At 44.1% G+C, this 22,083-nt stretch overlaps 1 protein-coding gene across 2 annotated transcripts in view; it reads right to left on the bottom strand.

Moving 5' to 3' along the window:
* DGKB (diacylglycerol kinase beta) overlaps window positions 1-22,083 on the bottom strand; it is a 1,940,047-nt gene that overhangs the window by 1,619,097 nt on the left and 298,867 nt on the right. For both annotated transcript variants that reach the window (XM_085630814.1, XM_085630813.1), the window contains exon 3: window positions 7,094-7,170. In XM_085630814.1, the coding sequence (XP_085486940.1) occupies window positions 7,094-7,170 (77 nt within the window). The remainder of the gene's footprint in view (window positions 1-7,093; window positions 7,171-22,083) is intronic.

Below are 22,083 nucleotides of genomic sequence, written 5' to 3'. Positions count from 1 at the left end.
TAACTGATGTAAAGATTCTGTTTCTATGAAGTGTACCTGGTGATGCTGGCACTGGCAGTCCTAAAAGATAATTGTAATGTCAGGTGGGGAGGTGCTGTTCCTAAAGAATGGAAATGCTAAAAAAAGAGGGCAATAGACAAACAATATCCCTAAAAGATGGCTCTATGAGCATGAAAGGGAATCCTACAGCCTACTTCTTGTTGCCCTCACACATCCCTAAGGATGTCATGCTTCATCATTTGGCATTGCTCCCCGTCTGTCCGGCAGTGCAATGCCTACGGGCCCTACAAAGGGTCACTTTTCTGGAGATCTTTAATTGATTTAGTCATATGATGAAAAGTGTTAGAACTGGGGGTCTCTAGATGGCAGAGGTAGGTACATTTGACCGAATAGGGACCCTTGCTTCTAAGTCAGGGAAAGGGGATTACACTCCTGGATAACCCCTGCTCACCCCCGTGGTAGCTTGGCACGATCAGACAGGCTTATCTCAGAGGCAGTGTGTTAAGCATTTGTGAACACATACAGTAATATAGTGAAAACACAACAGATGAACACCACACAGGTTTTATAAAAATAAGTATTCTTTATATAGACTTAACACAAGGCCACAAATGACAAAAATCCACAATACTGTACTCAAAATAGACTTAAAGATGGTAGAAACAACTTAGTTCAATTTGATGATAAATGCGACACGTTTCTCACAAACGTACCTTGGATGCGTAACGTAAAACAAACAAAGGGTTCGCAGGGAGGGTAATGCGTCGGTTCCTTGCTTCGGGGGAGGCGATCCGTTGCTCCTCAATGCTTGAGCAGAGTAGGGGATGCGTCTTGTTCCTTACCGGAGAGGAGGTAATGCGTTAATTGTCGCACTGCGTTCTGGTTACGATGCAGCAAGATCGTGCCTTGATGTGATGCGACAATCCGGTGCGATAAGCTGGCGCCCTTGATGCAAAGCGAGGCCGTGAAGGCAATGAGTGCACGCCCGATGGCCATGCGGTGACTCAACAACTTCTGAGCCGCGACAGGCCCTGCAACACGCTACGCCGGTGATGAGACAGCGACCCTTGCGGTGCCGTCACGCTTCTCCAGTGATGCGGCGGCAAACAGCTGCGATGAAGATGCGCTTCACTGGTGATACGACGGCGGACTCTGCGGTGGCGACACGCTTCTCCGGCGATGCGACAGTAACATCTGCGACACGCATCTTCTCATTGAGTCACGCTTCCAGCTTCTAGCGACACGCAGGATTCTGCAGACAGAATTCCCAGCAAGGAAATTCAGAGGGGAGCTGGTGGAGAAGTCTTGTAGCCCTGAGACTTCAGCAGGAGGCAAGCTCCTTTCCTGGGCAATAAAGAAACCACTGCAGGCCAACCCAGCAAAACAGCACACTGGCAGAGGTGCAGTCCAAACTCCGACAGCTTCCTTGGTGCTGCTCCTTGGCAAAGGTTTGTCTTATTTTCCCAAAAGTGATCTAAAGGCTTGGGGTCTGGGCCCCAATATTTATACCAGTAAATCCTTTGTCCTCTGAAGGCAGAGGGTCCTGTACCTAGTTCAAATCAGTTCTGGGTGCATTCTGCCAGTGTACACCTTCTTCCTTTGTCAGTGTGGGCCCGGGTCCTCAGACACACCCCAGGATGTGGAACCAGCATTTGGGAAGGCAGGCACAGCCCTGTTCAGGCCCAGTTGCTACTCCTCACACCACTCTACATGCAGATAGGTCTATTCAGGCGTGTGCTGACTCACCCTGTCTCCTGGAACCCCCCAGCCCCTGTCACTCACAAAACCAGACATACAATGCACAAGCTAGCAGAGGCAGGCTGGACGGTTAGGCAAGAAATAAATACCTACTTTCTAAAAGTGGTATTTTCAAACACAGAATGTTAAAACCAACTCCACTAAAAGATGTATTTTATCATTCTGAGTTCAGGCATACTAAATTTATTTTTCTACCATGTTCCCTGGTACAGTTAGGATTATAAGATGTTATAACCAAACTGCCCATTCTGGCCTATGGGGACAGGTAGCCTTGCAATAGTGAAAAACAAAATAGGCTGTAATTCACTATCAGGTCATGCCACACACACCAGGGCATGACCTACCTTTTACATACAATGCACCCCGTCCAAGGGCCTACCTTAGGGGTGTCTGATATAGAAAAGGGAAGTTTTAGGGACTGGCAAGTGGGTGTACTTGCCAAGTCGACATGGCAGTACTAGACTGCACACAGGCTCTGCAATGGCAGGCCTGAGATACACTTTACAAGCTGCTTCTGTGGGTGGCACAACTAGTGCTGCAAGCCCACTAGCAGCATTTGATCTAGTGGCCCTTGGCACACATGGTGCACAATACTAGGGTCTGGCAAGTAAATCACATAAGCCAATCATGGAGTCACTAATTCAGTATAACAATTTAACATAGGGAGCACTTGCACTGTGGCATTGAATAGCAGTGGCACAGTGCCCAAAGCATCTAAACTAGCAAAACAGAGGAGGCAATCAGTGAAAAATGGAAGGGAGACTTACGCCAATGGTACCAGGTCTAACAAAAAGGTGTATGTGTGAGGCTTTAATTGGTGTGTAGGGTGGTCAAAAGTGAAAAGGGTAATGACTAAAACCATCTCGGAGAGACCAAAAAACTGTTTTAATATGTAGGTTCTCCTGACAGGATTAAAAGAACCAAACAGCTCAGTTCAAGCTACCAATGGGGCATAATGTTCCCTAGTAGCAATAAGTGCAGGAAATTGTGATTAGGTCCATATTTTTCAAGCCTATTTGTCCGGAATGGGTTTACAGCGCTTCATCTGGAGCAGAAAAAAGGTAGGTGGTAAGCCTACCGAACACCTTTAAAGTGATGTAGGTAATCCACAGCAGTAAAAATACCTGTAGTTAAAGTAGATATGTTAGGACCGCTCATCCTTTGTGACAATCAGCAGTATCACCAACTGCTGCTCAATATTGCTAGTGCATTGAAGGCCTGCGTCCTACCCTTCTCCACTCGCCTATCCTGGTGAGCGGAGGAGGGTAGGTCATGGGCTTCCAATGCACCAGCAATATTCAGCGGCAGTGCGCTGACTTCTGTATTGACTACTGGGAAATTTCCCCATTGGAGATAATCAGCTCCATAGGGGAACATTGGAATATTTTATTTAAGTATAAATATTGCTAGGACGGAGTTCAAAATATAATTCAAGGACATAACATGATAGTTATGATAAATCCAACAACTTACCACTGTTAGATTTATAATAACGATCATAGAAAAGAAGTAATTAAACTTTATTTTCTAAAAGGCAAAATCCAGCCTTCCATCTGCTCTCTTCCAATTGGCAAATGAGGTGTGAAGTAGCTTGCCAGAGAGACAATTGGTTTCCTGTTGGAGGAGAACTGAAATTGCAGAAGCAGAAGGCAGAAGGGAGGCAGGGTGGCCAAACTGGTCCTCAAAGGAAGAAGGACACTTTAGGACCCCACAGGCTCACCCCAATATCCTGCCACCCCAGCCACACAGGAGCCCCTGTAATTAGATTAGATAAGAGAGGGATGGAAGGGGAGTGTTAAGTAATCTTAGCCATGCCAGTTGGTTGACTAAGCCTGGTCTCACCTCCAAGGAGAGAATTCCTCAATATTGGATTTTGAGAGAATGGTGTTTTCTGGGACAAGAATATGCCACACTTTAGAGTAACTGGTCATACACCTGGGAAGCACCCTGCATCCCATTGGTCAGGGGTGCCCCCCTGCTTGATGCCCATAACCACAGTATAAATATGGAAGAGTTGCCAAGCAACTCAGATCTGCTGCCTGAAACAGCAAGGAGAAGGACTGCCCTGCAGGAACCCTGGCCTGCACCCCAAAGGACTGAATTCTGAAGGACTGCACCTGCTGCACACTGGGAGCTACAGCCCTAAGGACTTTGCCTTGCTTCAAGAAGGGTAAAGGAGTTGACTCCCTGCATGCTACAGGTTAACAGAGCCCACACACATCATCTCCAGCAAGAAGTACCCATCCTTGAGTGCCTCCAGAGGACTTTTAAGGATTCGGCCAGGTGCATTGTGGGAACTGTAGACCCAACATCCCAAGGACCATCTCAGAGATTCTACACCCCTGGATTGGTGTTGTGGACACTTTGAATAATCAAGGAGAACTTCTGAAAGAAGATCCAGAAGTTTTGGGAAATTTGGTGAACTTTATGGAAAAAGCTCCATAAGGTGAACGACTCGATGTCGAGAGTCAAGCCAGCTAACATCACCCACAATCTGGCCTGGATTTCAGGTTCATCCCACTGAAAGCTCTGGAGCTCCAGACTTCCACGATTTGACTGGGCTTCACAGAAAAGCAAGCCAACAATTGTGGACACGAATCCTGCCTGAAGAGAAACATTGTTCGAGAGAAGAAAAAGTTATAGAAAAACAACTAAGTGCAAGGGTAAAATTTTGACCGAGGCCTCCTGCTTAGAGTAGCTGAACAGGGCTCCATTGGGGTTGGCCTCAAATGTAGAGTTTGTCCCGAGCAAGCGCGACCCTATGCTCCAATTTGGCGCTTATTTGTTTTTAAGTACTAGAAAGTATTTATTGTTTAAAAATTCATACCTCCGGTCCCCTCATTGTATTTTTGTTGTGTTTATGTCTATTTGTTCATAAAAATATAACCTATTGTTATAATATGGAGTTGGATTTTTATTGTGTGTTGCGTATCGCTTATTTATTGTATTGTGGTTTTAAAGGCTTTACACACCTGCTCGTAAGTTACTCCTGCCTGCTCATTGCCAGATACCTTGGGATGAGCAAGTGAATAATTTATTGAGACCTTGACTGACCATTTTATTGTGCTTGTGTTCCTATTACTAGTAGTAAGTCACTACTTATCACTACTGATGATCCTCTTTCCAAAATTCCTTTTATGAAAACTAAACATGACCTTATGTGCCCTTAGCAACCGTAGAAATCACTGCTAAAGCAGTATTTCAAAGGAGCACAAAGCTGCATTAGATTCTATGGAAGGTGCAAGGGGCTTTGGTGAGGGAGGGTTGAGGATGTTGTAGTTGAAGTACAAAACACTGGCTCACTCCTATTTCTGCTTTATTGGTGCTGCATATAAACAAGCAATGGCAAAGACAAAACAGGAGCAAGCAGGGTCCAGATAGCACACTGTGTTTGGGAGAGGGAATGGGGGTCCACCTGCTGCAAATGGGAGGTAGAGAGGAGGGTGAAGACCTCCTGAAGAATAATAAAAACAAATAAAGGAATACAAGCTAACACAGGTGTGAACTACTTGTAGAAGGGTTCACATTTTTTAAATGTTCTAGGCCGAAATCAAGCACTGATGGACAGTTCTGTTAGCCAAAACTTAAGTCAGCTTAACAAAATTAGTCTATGGCTTTCTAATTGCCTTTTCAGAATCAGTTTGAAGGTTTATGGTTTGTGTATATATATATGTGTGTATGTGAATGCATGTGTGTCTGTGTGCATTTATGTGCGTGAGATTTATTTGTTGTTGTGAGCTTTAACCCACAAGATCTAAAGAGGAAGAGAGTTACCTGTCACATTTGTGTTGCATAGCTTGCTTTGTATTTACACACCGCCTTGCTTTGCCTGTGCTTCATATTTTGTTTTACACATTCACAGCCACTAGACAGATCTTTGTTATTTTAAAAGAAATTAAAAAAGCATTAGAGCCTGACCATTACTTAATATTGGTTGGCTTCATTGTCATTGTTATTTGTTTATTCCTGATTCATCAATGCAATCCAGTTTCACTTTTTCTTTGCTTGGTTCTCTCTTCTGTGGAGCATGGACCAAGTACTGAATGCTTGTTGTTTTTATTAGTGTCCTTCTGCTTCTCGCCCTGGGAATGAGGTAAATTATTTTTCTTTCCCATCCTCCACCCCACATAGTTGCTCAGCCTCCCTTCCTCACTCATGACATTGCTGATTCGCCCCACATGTGCCGGTGTGAATTTCACATTAGGTTTTTTAGAGGGTTATCATTTGCACCCCACACATGGTGGTGCAGAGCCTCAGCTCTGGCTCCGGCCTGTTAGCACAGCTGGCACACTGCTGTGCTTGCAATTAATAAGAAGATGTCAAGGTTAGTGGGAGGAGAGCATTGCGTTCATTGTATTGTTTTTCGCTGTCCTTTGTTTGTAGTGTAGCGGGCAGTGCTGAATGTCAGCGTCTGAAGGGGGTGGGGTTTACTGACAGCCTCTGAGAGTGTTTGTGATGGGACAGCAGTCTACAATATGGCAGAGAGTTGTGCCTGGCTGGTGGTGCTCAGTTTAGTCTTTCTCTGCATTCTCTTTAATATCTTGTCCCTCTCCAGTTCCTCTATAGAAAGATGAACAGGCTTTGGGAGCTAGAATGCTGAATACTTAGGGTTGTTGGGACTGGGTTATTTTGTGCGTAAGCAAATGTGGCTACAGCTTCAGCATTCAGAGAAGACATTTATTGATACTGTTTGTGTCTCTTTTATGTGTCTGTCATTTTTGTGATGTAAATGAGAACTGTATGAGGCGCACCCACTCCCTCAATTGTGTTTATTATTGTGCCTTCAAAGATTGATGCTCCAAACTTACAGAAGCAAGTATTATCTGTGTCAGAACACTTTTTAAAATGTACTTTGAACCTTGCTGCACAGCAACCATGCTGCTGTACAACATGACTAAAAAAAAGCATAGTCGAGACCTTTTGGATTTCCCAATGCCTATTTAACTACAGATTTGGTCTACACAAATATTTTGAACATTCTAGCTGATCTTGCTCCTGGTTAGGGGAGTCAGATTAGACAACAATTTTGAGAACGAAGCTGACTTGCAACAGAGCATGACGTGGAGAAAATCATCTAAAGCAAAGGGTCTGCTAGGCTAGAATTAGCAAAACTGAACAAAACCATCTATGATCAATGCACTGATCAGTGAGTCATGTTCAGAAAAGATTCAAATACCCGAATCATCCAATTCTCTAATGCCCACAATTCATACTTTTATATAAATATGTATTCAACTATAAAAGCGCATTAAATTATGGTTTCGTGTGTTGTTAATCACCAGGTTAGAAACAACTTTTGATGTTATCTGACATATGTAATTAAAAAAATCAATACCTCTTCGGGGTTATATTTTGCAAGAACACCATTTCCATGGAATTCTTCTAGAACATCTTTCACTTTCTTTGTTGAGTCTATGGAAAGAAAAAAAACACACAGTTATACCAAATGCTGCTTTAATGCCTCTCTTATCTCTGTATCCCTGAAGAAAATGAAATATGTAATATATGCAGTTTGCAAGAAGCATATCATGAAGTCATAAACATGCAACATATCAAAATGTTTAAACCAATTTTAAAATATACGAATATGCGTTTTTAATATACTCATTTGAAGCCACTCACCAGGTTTCTGAAAGGAAGCATATTTTATTGCTTTGCTGCATGACAGACTGCCCAGCTTACAAATCCACCATGCCTCTGTTTGTGAAACTATTTAAATAGGATCTCCTGCTCTGGCTGCTAGAGGAAGCATCTGCACAATTTGTAGTGGGGCTTGTTTTACAGGGTTGGACTGGCCTGCAGGGCAATCTGGCAGTGCCAGATGGGTCTGCCTGTTATGTCACTGCGTGGGCTAGTTCTGTAGCTCGGTGTGGGTTGTTCTTGCGGTGTGTCAGCCTGTTTTGTGGGTGTGTGGGCTGTTGTTGTGAACATCTATTTTTATTAAGCAGGATGCAGTAGTAGGCAGCTGTATGTCAGATTATCAGATGCAGAAATATCATCTGGCATAAATATTGTTAACCAAATATTGTTTACAAAAACATCCTCCGTGTGGGTGTAGATCTTCTAATATTAATTCCAATGGGGCACTATTTTTGCAGGCCACCATGGGATATTATGTCAGAGATAGTGTGATAATGACATTCAGGTAGAACACCCTACAGTGCAACCCTATACTAGCAACAGTAGATTACACTGGGGTCACAGCACAGGGCAGGATGGGTGTCTCATATGTTAGGGAGGGAGTTCGAGCATGTTATATCTTGTGTGCTGCAACAGGCAGTGGAGTGTCAATTTTAAAATAGATCAACTGCCACCATACCCACTATGCATAATGCACACATACTATTCGCAAGTTCTCCTCTGCAAGAAGCGCCTGGATACCCTCTCAGGTGATTAATGCGCAAATCTACATGACATAACACTCTCAAAGTCTGTCATGCCAGTAGCTGCACAGGAGCTGAAAGTGCCAATGAATGTCATTGTCTAATCCTACACAAAGTGTGAGCAGCAGCCATTTGGTTAGAAGTGGATGAGTGGGCTAATTTGGGAAGCAGGCTTTGGTCGCTTACCTGCACAGCATGAATTCCGCAGTAGTTTAAGAAGAAAGGCGCTGATTGCCTGGGAGGTTCTATCATGCAGTGTTCTGTGGGGATTCCCAACAGTTGTGGAGGTGTTGCTGAGCCAATATTTTGTTTGACATGCATTTTCTTCCTTTTTTAGACTAAGGGCCTGATTACAATGCGGTCAGAGCCTTTCCGACTGCATTGTAATATGTCGGTCGGATTTGTTTCTGACCGACTCATTACGATGGTGGCGGTCAGAAAGGAATCGAAACAGTCATTCCATCTGGCTTCCAACAGGCTCGGAGAGCCCATCCGCCAGTCGGAATGTGGCCAGTAATCATAAAGGCAGCTCTTTCCGCCCATGAGATTACAATGCCGGGTTTTCGGCAACTTTTATGTGCCGGCCTTTCAGAAACAGTAAAGCTGTCAAAAATGTCGACTTTGGGGGCCCCAGCAGGGCGCCCTTGGGTGCACGGCCTCCAGTTGGAGGCTGAGGGGGCACCAATGGTGCCCCTGTGTTTATCCCTGCACCCCGTGGCAGACTCCTAGGGGTGCCTGCCAAGGGGTGCAGGGATGAACTGCACCTTCTATTTTATAATGGAAGCATGCAATACGGCCGGAATACATGCTCCCATTGTATAGTATAGGAATGCAACTGAACAGTGTTCAGTCGCATCCTAATTAGTTGATCGGTCCCTTGACCGAGAAGATGTCTGGCGGAGGAAACTCCGCCCTACATTGTAATCAGGGCCTTAGTGTTTAAATGTTTTCAAAACTATACTCTCTTATATTTAGTGGAAGATACACATCTCCTAGCTTTTAATCAATCATTTTCTCACCTTCTCTATTGCAAACATTTCTACTCTGAACTCTCTATCAAATCAATATCCAGACCCCAAAGAATCCAGGACCATCCTGTGTGTAAAATAACATGGCAACATCACACCTGTGTTGAAGGTCCTTCACTACATTCCCCTAAAGTAAAGATGAAAACATCGAATTCATCTGCCTCATCCTCAAAGACTTGTATGGTAGAGCAGGCAGGGAGTATTGGGCAAGGGTCATCAGATAAAGGGCTGCTCAAAGAGATACTCTTTGTTAGAGCAGCTACATTGTTGGTGGAGAAGGCAAGTGGGTTGTCACACAATCCTCTTGAGGATAAAAGGTTAGCATCTCCTTTTAAGTATGAAAAGGTTATTTTGATAACTTTTCTACCTCAGTAATCACTGTTTGGAGGTATTCCTTTCAGCACTGGTGGAAGCTGGTATGAAGCCACTAGAGTGCACTCTGCAGTTGTTTAAAATTATTGCACTGTATTTCTGGTGCTCTACCTTTATGTTTTAACTGGAGAAGGTTATCTGTGATCCAATGAATGGTCTTCATCAGATGAGGCTCGTAAGTTGACATGGGCTAAACATTTCTAATACACAGGCCTATTATATTAAAGTTTTCTGGGGCTGAAGGAAAATGAGATTTTCTATAAAGCTTGCTTTAATTGGAGAGCTGAATAAAACTACGGTCTGAACATGTTAACGGCTGTGAGCCGCTAAGGAGGAGTTCAGTAATTGTAGGAATTATGATGATGTTTGGCTGTACATGTAGGAGGGATCATATGCCCAGATATTTAGCAATGTGAAGACCATGCCATTCTTTGGCATACTTTATTGGAAGTGAATACACAGAGGCATGGGTAATAGCGAACATAAGGAATTCATCACCACAAGCCAGTGACAAACAATCACATTAGAAAACCTACCCCTCCAATACTTTGCCACACCCCTTTTCATTGAATCCCTCGATCTTTGTATCTTCTTTTCCCTCTGCCCCATGACCTCTCCTCGTCTTCTTTTTTCTTTCGCTGCCCCGCCTTCCCCTTGGCTTCTATCCCTCCTCTCTCCTCTTTTGTACTCACATTTAGGATTGAAAAGTGCTTTGTTTACAGACCAGTGAAGAAGGAGGAAGGAGAGAACATGTAAAATGCTCCTCCCTCTCCTTATTTCTTTTTCTGAGTTGGTAGGATGTGCATACCACTGTGGCTTTTCCCATGAATGCAACATACCCAGAATACCAAGCAAATAATTCATGTGGCTGAGCCACGGTAAGGAATCAGAGCCCAATACTCCTAATATATCTTCCAGGCCATTTCTGTAAGCGTATAACTCAGGATGCTCGAAAACACAAATCCAGTACATTAAGGGCTGAAGAACTGCTAAGTGATCCACTCTCTTCAACCCCAGTTCATGAAATATAGGTAATAACTGGGTATTCAGTGGAAGCCAAGAAGTGTTCAAAGGAAGGAATTTTCACCAGAAGTTAGGATGGTGGAACATTCTGAGTGTCATATTTCCACACCATAAAGTGCTGCTTACTGAGCTTTGCATTGTGCACCTCTGAAGATGGACACACTGCTCTAGAGTAAGTTGTCCAATAATGTTTTACTACAGCAGCACTAGTGAATAAGAAGCACCTTACTTTTGTCTGTGTGTGGTGCCCAAGATAAACTACTGTCCACTCTAATCCCTAGGTAATCAAACCTACCAACCTTGTCCAAGACAGTGCCTCCAATTGTAAGTTTCCCTTTTTAGGCTTTAAGGCACTTGATGGTCATAAATGTAGACACATTTATTTCCAGGCCCCTGTTGTTACAGTAGGCCAGGATTATGCCCATCACATTTGTAACCATATAGGTGCGTGGTAGATAAGCATAGCAAGAACCACAAATAATAAGGCAGGTATGGGCAATCCATTAAGTTTTGGAGCATCATGAATGCATTCTGGCATGCAGGTGTTAACATCACTGAGGTAGGTGGAAAAGAGAGTAGATGCCAGGACGCACCCCTGCCGGACTCCCCTATCCACAGGGATGTGCTTTGTCAACTCCCCTCACCTCCTCCACCTTACCTGAGTATAGCTGTCCTCATGGATTCTGACAAAAATGGCAATCAGCGATTCTGAAACTCCAATCTCCCTCATGTTATCCCACATTTTATGCCTGTGCACCAGATCAAAGGCTTCCCTTAACTCCATGAAGACAATATACAAACGATCCTTTATCTTTATGTATTTCCAGGTTTTCAATGAAAAATAAGGACTGATCACTGAGTACGGGTTTTAAAAATGTATTACGAGCTCAGAGCATGACTGTCTCCATCTCCCTCATCTCAAATACTGTGGACAATACCTGAAGATGGACCAGTTGGGTTCAAAATGCATTTTAGATATAGGCACTGATGGAATCCACCAATTTGAAAAAAAAGCATAGTGATATTCATGCAAGCCACACCCATGAGATAGATGTGTAGATGTTGAAAATATAGGGTATGGTTTGATTTCCATACAGCTTGGGGTGGTAGTTGCAACCAAAGCAAGATAGGTAGCTGAACCAGCATTTTGCTTTTATTGGGTTTTTTTACATTTCCTAAATGCACTCTACCCAGTTCTTCTCCTGTGGGCACCTTAAACTGATAGAAAACCTATGCATCTCTGGTACTTTCACAATCAAGAGACCCAGCGGATCAAACTTTGGGGAAAAACATTGGCAGTGGATAGGGCTGTGTAGATGCTGAAAACGTATAATGTTGCTATGTTTCCATAATGCTTAAGGATGATAGCTTGATGGAAAGTGGGTTATTAGTAGTGGCAAATGTATATCTGCCATTGACAATAAGGCCACTAACACAATATAGGGCACAGTACAGGTCTTAGAAAATGATTCCCATGCTCAACCCTTAGTAACATGGCTGCGAGCAGGCAGGCTTAACTTCAAAGACAGGCATGAAAAGCATTTAAAAACACAAATAAAGTAAATAATGAAGACACAATACACAATAAAAGTCCAACACAAATAGGAAATATTTGTATCTTTGAAATGATACCAAAACAAAAAATATCCAATGTAGGATCCGGAAATATGAATTTTTAAAGATTTAGCACTATATAGCACATAAAAACCAATGGCGCCTATTGGGACATCTGGTCGCGCTATACATGGTCAAAGTCAAAGATTCAGGCCGACCGCGATGGAGCCCTGTGCAGCTACCCCTCACGATAGGTCTCAGTCAAACTTTTAACCTTCTGACTTAGAAACTTTTCAGGAGCTTTTCTTCCCGGTTCCTTTGAAGCTCAGCCAGAGCGGATTCGGTGAGGGTTCGCCGGCTTGCCTTATGATAAGCTCCCTGTCAAACTTGCGGAAATCCGACCTCTGAAGCTTTTCAGCGGGACGTACCTGGACGGCAGGCCGGCTCGCTGTTGAGGGGCACCGGCTTGGCTGGTCGGTCCACTTATGGAGCATTTTTTCAAAGATGCTCCAATATGGCCCTTGAAAGTTTGGTACTTCTGTTTCCACAATCCACTTGGACAAAACCCTTACAAATCCACTGGTAGTACTTCAGGCTGAGGATTCTTGGTGGTGATGTTCCAGGTGAGTTCTGTTAACCTGTATCTTGCAGAGAGTCCACTCTTTAGTCCTTTTGAAGCAAGTTAGGTCCACAGGGCTGTAGTTCAGGTTGTGCAGCAGGCACAATCTTCAGAGTGCAGGGCCTAGTTGGCGTCACTCAAACTCCTCAGAAAGGACCCTTCTTCTCTCTTAAGTTTCAAGCAGCAGACCTGAGAGGCTCTGCCCCTGTCAGATACTTATTCCAAGTTTTCTGGGCCAAGCAGGAGGGCTCGCCTGTCCAATGAGGTCCAGGACAACACCCCAGGTTATGACCAAATCCTCCAAAATGTGGCACTATTTTCTCTCAGAGAGCACAATTTCTTCAAAATTCATGATGGCTGATGTTCCAACAGGGGGAGAAGAGCTGGCTAAACACATCCCCAGGATGGTAAATCTCCATAGTTTTTCCCCCTTGCCTCTGCTCATTCCTTCCTTAATCCCACCATCTGGCTGGGTTCAAAGAGGAGAGGTGTAAATTGAAACTGACCTCTTCTGCCTGTCTTCTCCTTCCATTGAAGAATATGTTTTACAACCCTTTCTCCTGCTCTGGCATTCCAAGTACTCTGCCCTCCAAGAAGAACTGTCTAACCCCAGGGGCTATTCATCACTTCATCAAAGGAGCCTGGCTAATCCACTTAACTCTGACCAATCCGGTCAGACCACTGGAAGGCTGAATTTTGGCTTACAGACAAGAAAGTCGTATAACTTCTTGTCTGTGCACATTAGGAGAAATTCAACCATACCATATGGTTGGATTTATCAATACCATTCTAGGAAGTCTTTGAATGGCATTTTATGATTCTCCTAGTCAGAATTATTATTTAATAACTTTGTGCTGTGTTAAGCTATGTGGCAGGGGATTTGCGATGGGACAATTGTCTTTAGCCATTTTTCCATCACCAGGACTTATAAAAATATATTTTATAAGGACCCTGCCTACACCTACAGGACACCACACCCCTGGGATACCTAGGGGAGACTTTAGGTGTTCTGAATGTGTAATAATGTGTAGATCCTCGCTCCACAGTTCTCCTAGTACAAAATTCGATTTTGGGAAGCACAACAATGTGGGGAGTGAAATGTACAAATTCACTAAACCCAGGACATAAAACTCATTTTATAATGGTCCTCCTTATAAATACCTGCCCTCCCGCCCCTGGCACACCTAGGGGAGATGTTGGGGGTCCCTAATATGCCAAAACATTTCAATGTCTTAATTCTTAAGTCCCCCAAACACCAAAGTTTGGGCACAATTTGCATTTTAAAAGCAGTCCTGCAACACAGGACTGCTTTTAAACTGACCTCAGTCTTCAGCAGTGCAAAAAATGGAAGTGCAAAAAGGAGTGCTGGCCTCTAAAATGTCATGCCCTATTATGAACTAGGGACATAAAGGTAGTTTCAAGCCTGCTGCCCTATTATGTAATAGGTCCTTATAGTGGAGGTCGTGCCAATCATAGGGGTACCCTAACCCATAGTGTACCTTAGTTTATGTAGGTATTTTCACTGTATTCTAGGTGAATCTTTCAGCATAGCACTGGCCCTGTGCCTGTTTAGGCAGAGCCCAGGGCCAGTCAGAGTCTGTTAATACCGGTACCAGTCAGCAAAAAAGTTGGGTTGGTGCCCAGGGCACAGGATGACAATGCAACATACCTGCTACCCGAAGACAGTGAGCCCAAACCTATATTTTAATTAAAAAAAAATATTTTCCGAAATTAACTATGCCCAGTTTCCCACCTGTTAACACCCTGGACACATAGAAAACCTGGTTACGGAAGGCTACGGAAGGTTAGACACCACGCTTCCTTCCACTCAACGATCCCCATTAATCTTTTTTAAACTTGGCAGATCTGCTCTGTTCTTATCATTGTTTTATTTTAGTAAAACTGTTGTTATTCACGAGCCTCAGTACTTTGCAGCTCTGTTTTAATTATTGTTTTTAGCCCTATAAACCTTTGTTACTCACGGGCTGCCCTCATCTCTGCCCGCCTCTTCTTTTCTTCTTTGTTGTGCTGTCCCCATTCCGCCATAGATTGTGCCGTTTGAGCGGAGGGACGCTACACATGACAGCTATTTCCTTTTCCACACCCATCGGATCTGATGCTCACTATGCGATCAGCACTCTAGTCACTGCCGCGTCTCCCCCACTCCCATCTCCTTCATATAAATCACGACTCAGCGCAGATGCCGGACACTCTGCCTGTTATCCCTGCAGCTTCTCCTATACTCTGAAATCTCTGCCCTACTTGCTCACTACACTCATGGCTTTTTTGCAATATTCAAGTAAAGAACTCAGAGCCTTAAACACGGCTAGTTCCTGTGAGGGCTTGACCTCATCTTCCCCGTCTGTTTATCCCTCTAATGATAAGGTTGGAAACATTTTTATTGCACCTCCTCCTCATTACACAACTCGCTCAATCATTTCTGCTGGAAACCAGATTGACCCATCTAAACAACTTACCGGGTTATACTGCATTGCCCGCTCAATCCCCAATCATGCTCTTGAAATATGGAGCCTACTAGACTCCGAAAAACCCGACCTCTTTTTTGTTACTAAAACCTGGCTCCACAAGTCTGCTCTCCCTGACATTGCAATCGCTTTCCCTTTGGATTATCAGCTGATCAGACTTGATGTTATGTTATGTTAATTCGGATCTTTTATAGCGCACGGCTACTCCGAAGAGTGTCCCGGCGCTTTGGCAAAAACCCGAGAAGTGAGGCCAGGGCAGATGGAAGCAAACAGAGGGTTACTGGGCAAAGAGCCAAGATTTCAGCTCCTTCCTGAAAGTCAATAAATTATTGGTTTTCCTCAAGGAGACAGGCAAAGAATTCCAGCATTGAGGCGCCAGAAAACGAAAGGAACGACCTCCAATTCTAGTCAGTCTAATTGAAGGATCGGAGGCCATGGACAAAAATGAAGATCTCAGAGTTCTGCTAGGAGCATAGAAAACCAAGCGCTTCCTGATATATTTGGGCCCTACCTCATGGAGTGCCTTAAAGGCAAGAGTTAATGCCTTAAAGGTAACCCTTTTAGACATAGGGAGCCAGTGCAGCTTTTTTAGTAGGTCAGATGCTCTCGCTCTCCGCTGGAGACCGTAAATGGCTCTAGCAGCGGAATTCTGCACAATCTGCAGACGTGAAAAGAGAAAGTTTGGCAGTCCCAGATAGAGCACATTCGCATAGTCAAGGCGAGAGCCTATCAGGGCCATCACAGTAATCTTTCTATGCTGCAAAGACAGCAGTGGAAGAAACTTGCGCAGCATCTTCAAGATGCCAAAACATTTTCCCGCAAGCCCGAGGATTTGAGATCTGAAGGAAAGATCATCATCAATCAGGACACCAAGATTTTTAGCCTTGGATGAAACATCTGCCGGTGAAAACATATCAGGGGGCCACCACGCCTTCCATCTGGGGTCAGGGGAACACCCAAAGAAGAGCAGTTCCAATTTATCGGAGTTACATTTGAGACTGTGCTGTTGGAACCAGTCAAAAACAGCCCCCAAACAATGTCTGATCCGAAGGCCGTCAAAGTCAGAGCCCTTAGCACAAGTAAAGAGAAGCTGGGTGTCATCAGCATAGGATATGATCTGGGCACCAAACGATTCCGCCACTGCCGCCAGAGGAGCCATATAGATATTAAAAAGGGTGGGGCTTAAGATGGAACCCTGAGGTACCCCAACCTCCAATGGGGGCATCTCGGCGGAAAAAGGTGGCGCCCAGACCGTTTGCCGGCGGCCGGTCAGAAAAGACTTAAACCAGTTCAACACCGTTCTCCGCAAACCAATCTCCTGGAGTCTTAAAAGGAGACCGTCATGGAGGACGGTGTCGAAGGCCGCCGACAGATCCAACATTACCAGGATGGCCTTTCCTCCAGTGTCTAGTACATCCCTGATGGCATCGGTGATTTCCAGAAGAGCGGTCTCCGTGCTCATATTCACACGAAAGCTGGATTGAGTGTTGTGCAAGATATTATTGCTCTCAATAAAGGTGGAAAGGGAGGCATGCACATGCTTCTCAACCACCTTTGCCAGAGCAGGGAGGAGGGAGATAGGCCTATAGTTGGAATTAATTAGTGGGTCCAAATTGGGCTTCTTAACTAATGGCAGGATCAGGGCGTGTTTCCAGGCTTGGGGAACAACTCCCATGCTCAGGGACATATTGAGCACCGGGTTGAGCAAGAGGTTTAAGGCAGGTTCTATTCGCCCAAGACATTTAGCAGGGCAAGGGTCCTGTGGGGAGCCGGATTTCAGCTGAGTGAGGAGATCGAGTGAGGCTGAAGGAGATAGAGGTGTAAATTCAGAGAAAGAAGAACCATCAACCACCCCAGATGGAAGCAGGGCCGGCCTGGTCTCAGGTGTCACTACGAGACACATAGGGGAAAAAGGATCCTGAATGGATTTAATTTTAGTGGAAAAGAAGATTGCGAGCTGATCAACCCAAATTTCGGTATGGGAATGAGAGGGCAAGATCGAAGTAGGGGAGACGAACTCCTTTACAATGCGAAAGATTTCTTTACTAGTGTTCTCAGCATCGTCAATCCTTCTTTCAAAATAGGCTTTTTTTCCAGCCATAATGTGGCTGTGATAAAGCCTAATAGCTACCTTATATTTAGTTTTATCCATAGGATCATAAAGGCGACGCCATGCCCTTTCGGCTTTCTTGCACTCTCGTCGCATCTCACCGAGAGAGGGAGTAAACCATGGGGCAGAAACGCGCCGATAGAATTTGCTGGACGTTTTCCCAGGAGCTAACTCCTCAAATCTATCTTCACGCCACCTCTGTAACAGATCCAGATCCTTCTCAAGACTACCGGATAGCTGACAAGGGTAGAGAGAAAGAGCATGTGTCAGCATTTCAGAGGACACCCGGTGAAATGCCCGTGTCGTCCCTCCCAAGGCGTCCATAGGTCTTATGGAAGTCTTAGTGGTAGAAAGGATATGAAAATGTATTAAATAGTGGTCAGACCACAATACCGGGGCCGGGGGGAGCGTGTTAATCAGTGTAGTAGAGAAAACTTGGTCTAGGATATGACCTTTGTTGTGTGTGGGAAAAAAGATGTACGGTGACAAACCCAGAGGGGCTGTAATATCCCATAATTTTACAACATCAGTATCACTGCGCATATCCATGTGGAGATTAAAATCTCCCAGCAGTATGCAGTGTTCAGATTTTAAGCAGAGTACGGAAAGCACAGCCTGCAATTCCTCGAAAAAAAGACCTAACGGTCCCTGAGCTCTGTATATTAAAAGGCCAACACAGGTTTGGTGAGGAGACAAGGAAAGAGTGAAACCGAGGGACTCACATCCCGTGATATTCTCAGTCGGAAAAGTCGCACAAGGAAAACGCTTGTCAACCATCATAGCCACCCCACCACCTCTACCAGCAACCCTGTCTGACCTGATGATGATATAGTCCGTAGGAACGGCATTGGCCAGATCAGGGCCAGAGCTCTCCCCCAACCAGGTCTCTGTTAGAAAGAGGCCGAGCGGTGTAGACTCAGCTAGCAGGTTGTAGATATCCAAAGAATGTCTGCTGAGAGACCTGGTATTAAGGAGAAAGCATGGGTGGAGTGTGGGCAAAATTGCGGGAGTAGCTGCATTGGGTCCAGTCAGACGCCAGCCACATCCGGAGCAGCTCCTCTTAAGTGCCCTGCTACCGGGAAAGACGCAGCGGCAGTTAGCCGCCTTGCCTCGCAATGAGAGGAGTTCCGCAGAGGAGTAGAGACGCATGGCGACAGGAAGCAGAATACACCCACAAAGAGGGAAAATGCCAGCGTCCACAATCGTCCGCAATCCGGGACGCTGACGGGCGCAGACGGGCTTTCCTTAGGCGCTCCTTCGGCGCGAAAGAGGCGCGCCCACCACGCTCGTCCGCTGCGCGGAAAACAAAACGCCTCTAACTTATAGTCGTGCAGGGTGGGTGGAAGGAGAGCCGCAACGCTGGTCCGCCGACCGGCGTGCAAAAACTCCTCCCAAGATGGCCCCCGTTTCTATTCCCCAAATACCCAGCGGCACCTCGTATGCCAGACTGGAAAAAGGAAAGGGAAAGAAAAGCAAAGTCCCCCCGCGGCGCTGTTGCCATCCAGCACACGCGGAGAAGACCGGAAAAAGAGCAAAGGAAGCGTGAGAATGCACCCGGCTTTCCGCCTCAGGTGCAAAACAGAAAAGGGGTCAGTGGGAAGACACAATCAGGTAGGGAACAAACACAGCCTATGCTAGTTAAAAAAATACGCACACAATAGCGGTGCAAGCGCTAACAGTCAGCGCGATAGCAAAAATTAAAAATTACACAGTGCGCTGGCTCACAGCGTGAACTGCAATCAATTAAAACAAAAGGAAGCTCCGGTGATATATTAGGAGTGCCACAACACATCAAACCCCAAAAGCACTGCCTCAGGTTTACAGCATGGTAGGGTAGAACAAACTAGGAACTGTTGATAGGAGCAACAAGAGAGGTGGTGGCCTAGCAATCGCTTTTAGAGCCCATACTAAGATTAGTATCTTGGAAACCTTTCTTCTAGAATGAGGAGAACTTAGTATCTTTAGAATTGAGAACCTTACCAAGGGAACTTGGAGAGGTGTCTTAGTCTACTAGTCCCCGGGCATCAAAACTAACTTTACCAATCACTTGATTGAGACTATCGCTCCTCATGTACTTGCAGCTGACCATTTTCTTATAACTGGGGATTTTAATTTCCATGCTGAACTCTCATCTGACACCAATACCAGTGTACTGATCTCTAGTCTAGATTGAGACATCAACAGTTGGTGGCTGGACCCACTCATTTAGCTGGTCATACCTTTGACCTTCGTTTTGCCAACTCCCCTTACATTGAGATGGAGCCCCCAATTCCAGTCCTTTGGTCAGACCAATATCTGTTAAAATTCTCTTTAAAGTGTGCTCCTATGCGCAGCAGTGTTTGTAAAGAACAGACTTGGAGTAGGCCCTGGATGAAAATCAGTTTAGCCACGTTCTCTCATACTTTTAGTATCAAGTAGAAACCTCTAATCCGGCCTATACACTTATTCAATTGATCTATAAAGATTCTGCATTTCCCAATCAAACTGTCAAAGATACATTATATTTCATATTATGACATTATTTTCATAGATTCAATCCACTAAAGTTTTATAAACAAGAAATGTTTTTTATTTTTTCCTTTTTTTTGTTTATGATTTACACATGATTTAGGACAAAAGATAACATTTTTCTGGTTTTACACTTGTAATTTAAAGTGCAGACATACTACAAATTTAATATAAGAAAGAACATCCTAGACATCTGTGGTATAAAAAAGCATTTGCTAATCATTCATACTTGCATTCATACAATGAGGAATAGAAAAGATAGTTTAAAAAGAAAAGAAAAGCTAAAACTTTTTAGATTGGTCAGATTTCTCCAGTTGACAAAATGAAAAGATGTTAACTTTCAATGTCTCTGATGTTAACAGTGTCGCGACACTGTTAACATCAGAGACATTGAAAGTTAACATCTTTCAATATGTCTGCACTTTAAATTACAAGTGTAAAACCAGAAAAATGTTATCTTTTGTCCTAAATCATGTGTAAATCATAAACAAAAAAAAGGAAAAAATAAAAAACATTTCTTGTTTATAAAACTTTAGTGGATTGAATCTATGAAAATAATGTCATAATATGAAATATAATGTATCTTTGACAGTTTGATTGGGAAATGCAGAATCTTTATAGATCAATTGAATAAGTGTATAGGCCGGTTTAGAGGTTTCTACTTGATATTTTTGTGTTTCCTCCCTCCTCTAGGGCCACAATTTAAATAGGGAGACCTTTCATTCATTACACTCTCATACTTTTAGTACACAGCTTCTGACTGACATACAGAATATAAATCTTGCTGTCAACACCTTCGAAAAGGCTATTGTTCACGCCCTAGACATCACAACTTCTTTGACTATAGGCAAACATAATCATAAACCGTCACCTTGGTTCACAGCTGCCTTAAAAGCTGATAAGCTAGCTATGGAGAAGTTCCAAAAGTACCAAGGACAGGCAATCTTATAAGCATATTCACAGGCGTTATCTTGATCATATTGTTAGAGTGAAAAAAAACCTACATAGGTGATAGAATAAATAAGGCCTCTAACTCCCACAGAGAACTCTATAAAATATTAAAGGAATTCACCAGTCCCACATCCTGCCAGCTCATACACCCTGCCTCGCAGGACTGGGTAGACACGTTGTCCACTTTTTGTGTCGAAAAAATTGACAACATCTACAGCATTTTCCCTAACCAGCTTTACAACAATGTGCATCGTCGGCCCGACTGTGATCATGCATCCTCTTCAATGTTTTTAACTAAATTCACATAATTTACAATTGAGGATGTAAGTAATGCCTTCGCTAAGATCAAATCTGGCTCTCCTGCCAATTCAGTCTCTCCTCACATTTTGTCCATTAACGGACCAGCTCTTTTTACAGGTCTCACTGATCTTTCAATTCATCCTTACGTCATTCAACTGTTCTCACAAAATGGAAAACGGCCATGGTTAAACCTATCTTAAAAAAGCCCACTCTGTACCCCAATGAATTGAACAGCTACAGGCTTATTTCCCTTCTCCTGTTTTTCAGGAAAGTCCTGGAGGTACTAATCCACAGACAACTCTCAGCCTTCCTAGAGAGTAATAAACTGCTGGACTTTTCCCAATCTGGATTTCGAGCTGCCCATAATACGGAAACTACATTGATAGAGGTAGTTGACAACATCAGACTTGCTCTGGACTCGGGGCAATCTGCCATGATGGTCCTTCTCGACCTTTTGACACCATCTCCCACGCTTGTGAATCCTTTGTGGGAGATGGGAGTCAGGTACATGGCCTTGAATTAGCTTAGCAGGTATTTGGCTGACCGGTCTTCTAGGATACACATGGATCCCTTTGTCTCTTGCAGTCATGTGATAGAAAAGGGAGTTCCCCAGGGTTCCATCTTGAGTCCCACGCTCTTTAATCTATATGTGGCACCTCTAGCCAGAGTGATTAGATTGCATGGTTTTGATACCTTGTCGTATGCTGACAACATGCAATTACTGATCACCCTTGGCCCTGACATTACAGACACCAAACTCCGCTTTATGAACTGCATGAGCGACAACATCTGGATGCAGAGAAATCACCTGCAAATTAATGCCAATAAAACGGAGATTATTCTTTTTGGGAAAGCACAAACTTTGTGATCCAATGACAGGTGGCCCCCCAATGTTAGCCCTTGCTCATCTCCCAAATCAGTAGGCCGTAACCTAGGGGTGCTGATTGATAACTACCTCTCCACGGCAGACCATGTTAATCATGTGTTGGGA

Source organism: Triturus cristatus, chromosome 10 (assembly GCF_964204655.1).
Source record: "Triturus cristatus chromosome 10, aTriCri1.1, whole genome shotgun sequence".
In the NCBI taxonomy this organism is placed as follows: Eukaryota; Metazoa; Chordata; class Amphibia; order Caudata; family Salamandridae; genus Triturus; species Triturus cristatus.
The sequence above is the reverse complement of the archived record's forward strand: the minus strand, read 5'-3'. Positions and strand labels throughout refer to the sequence as shown.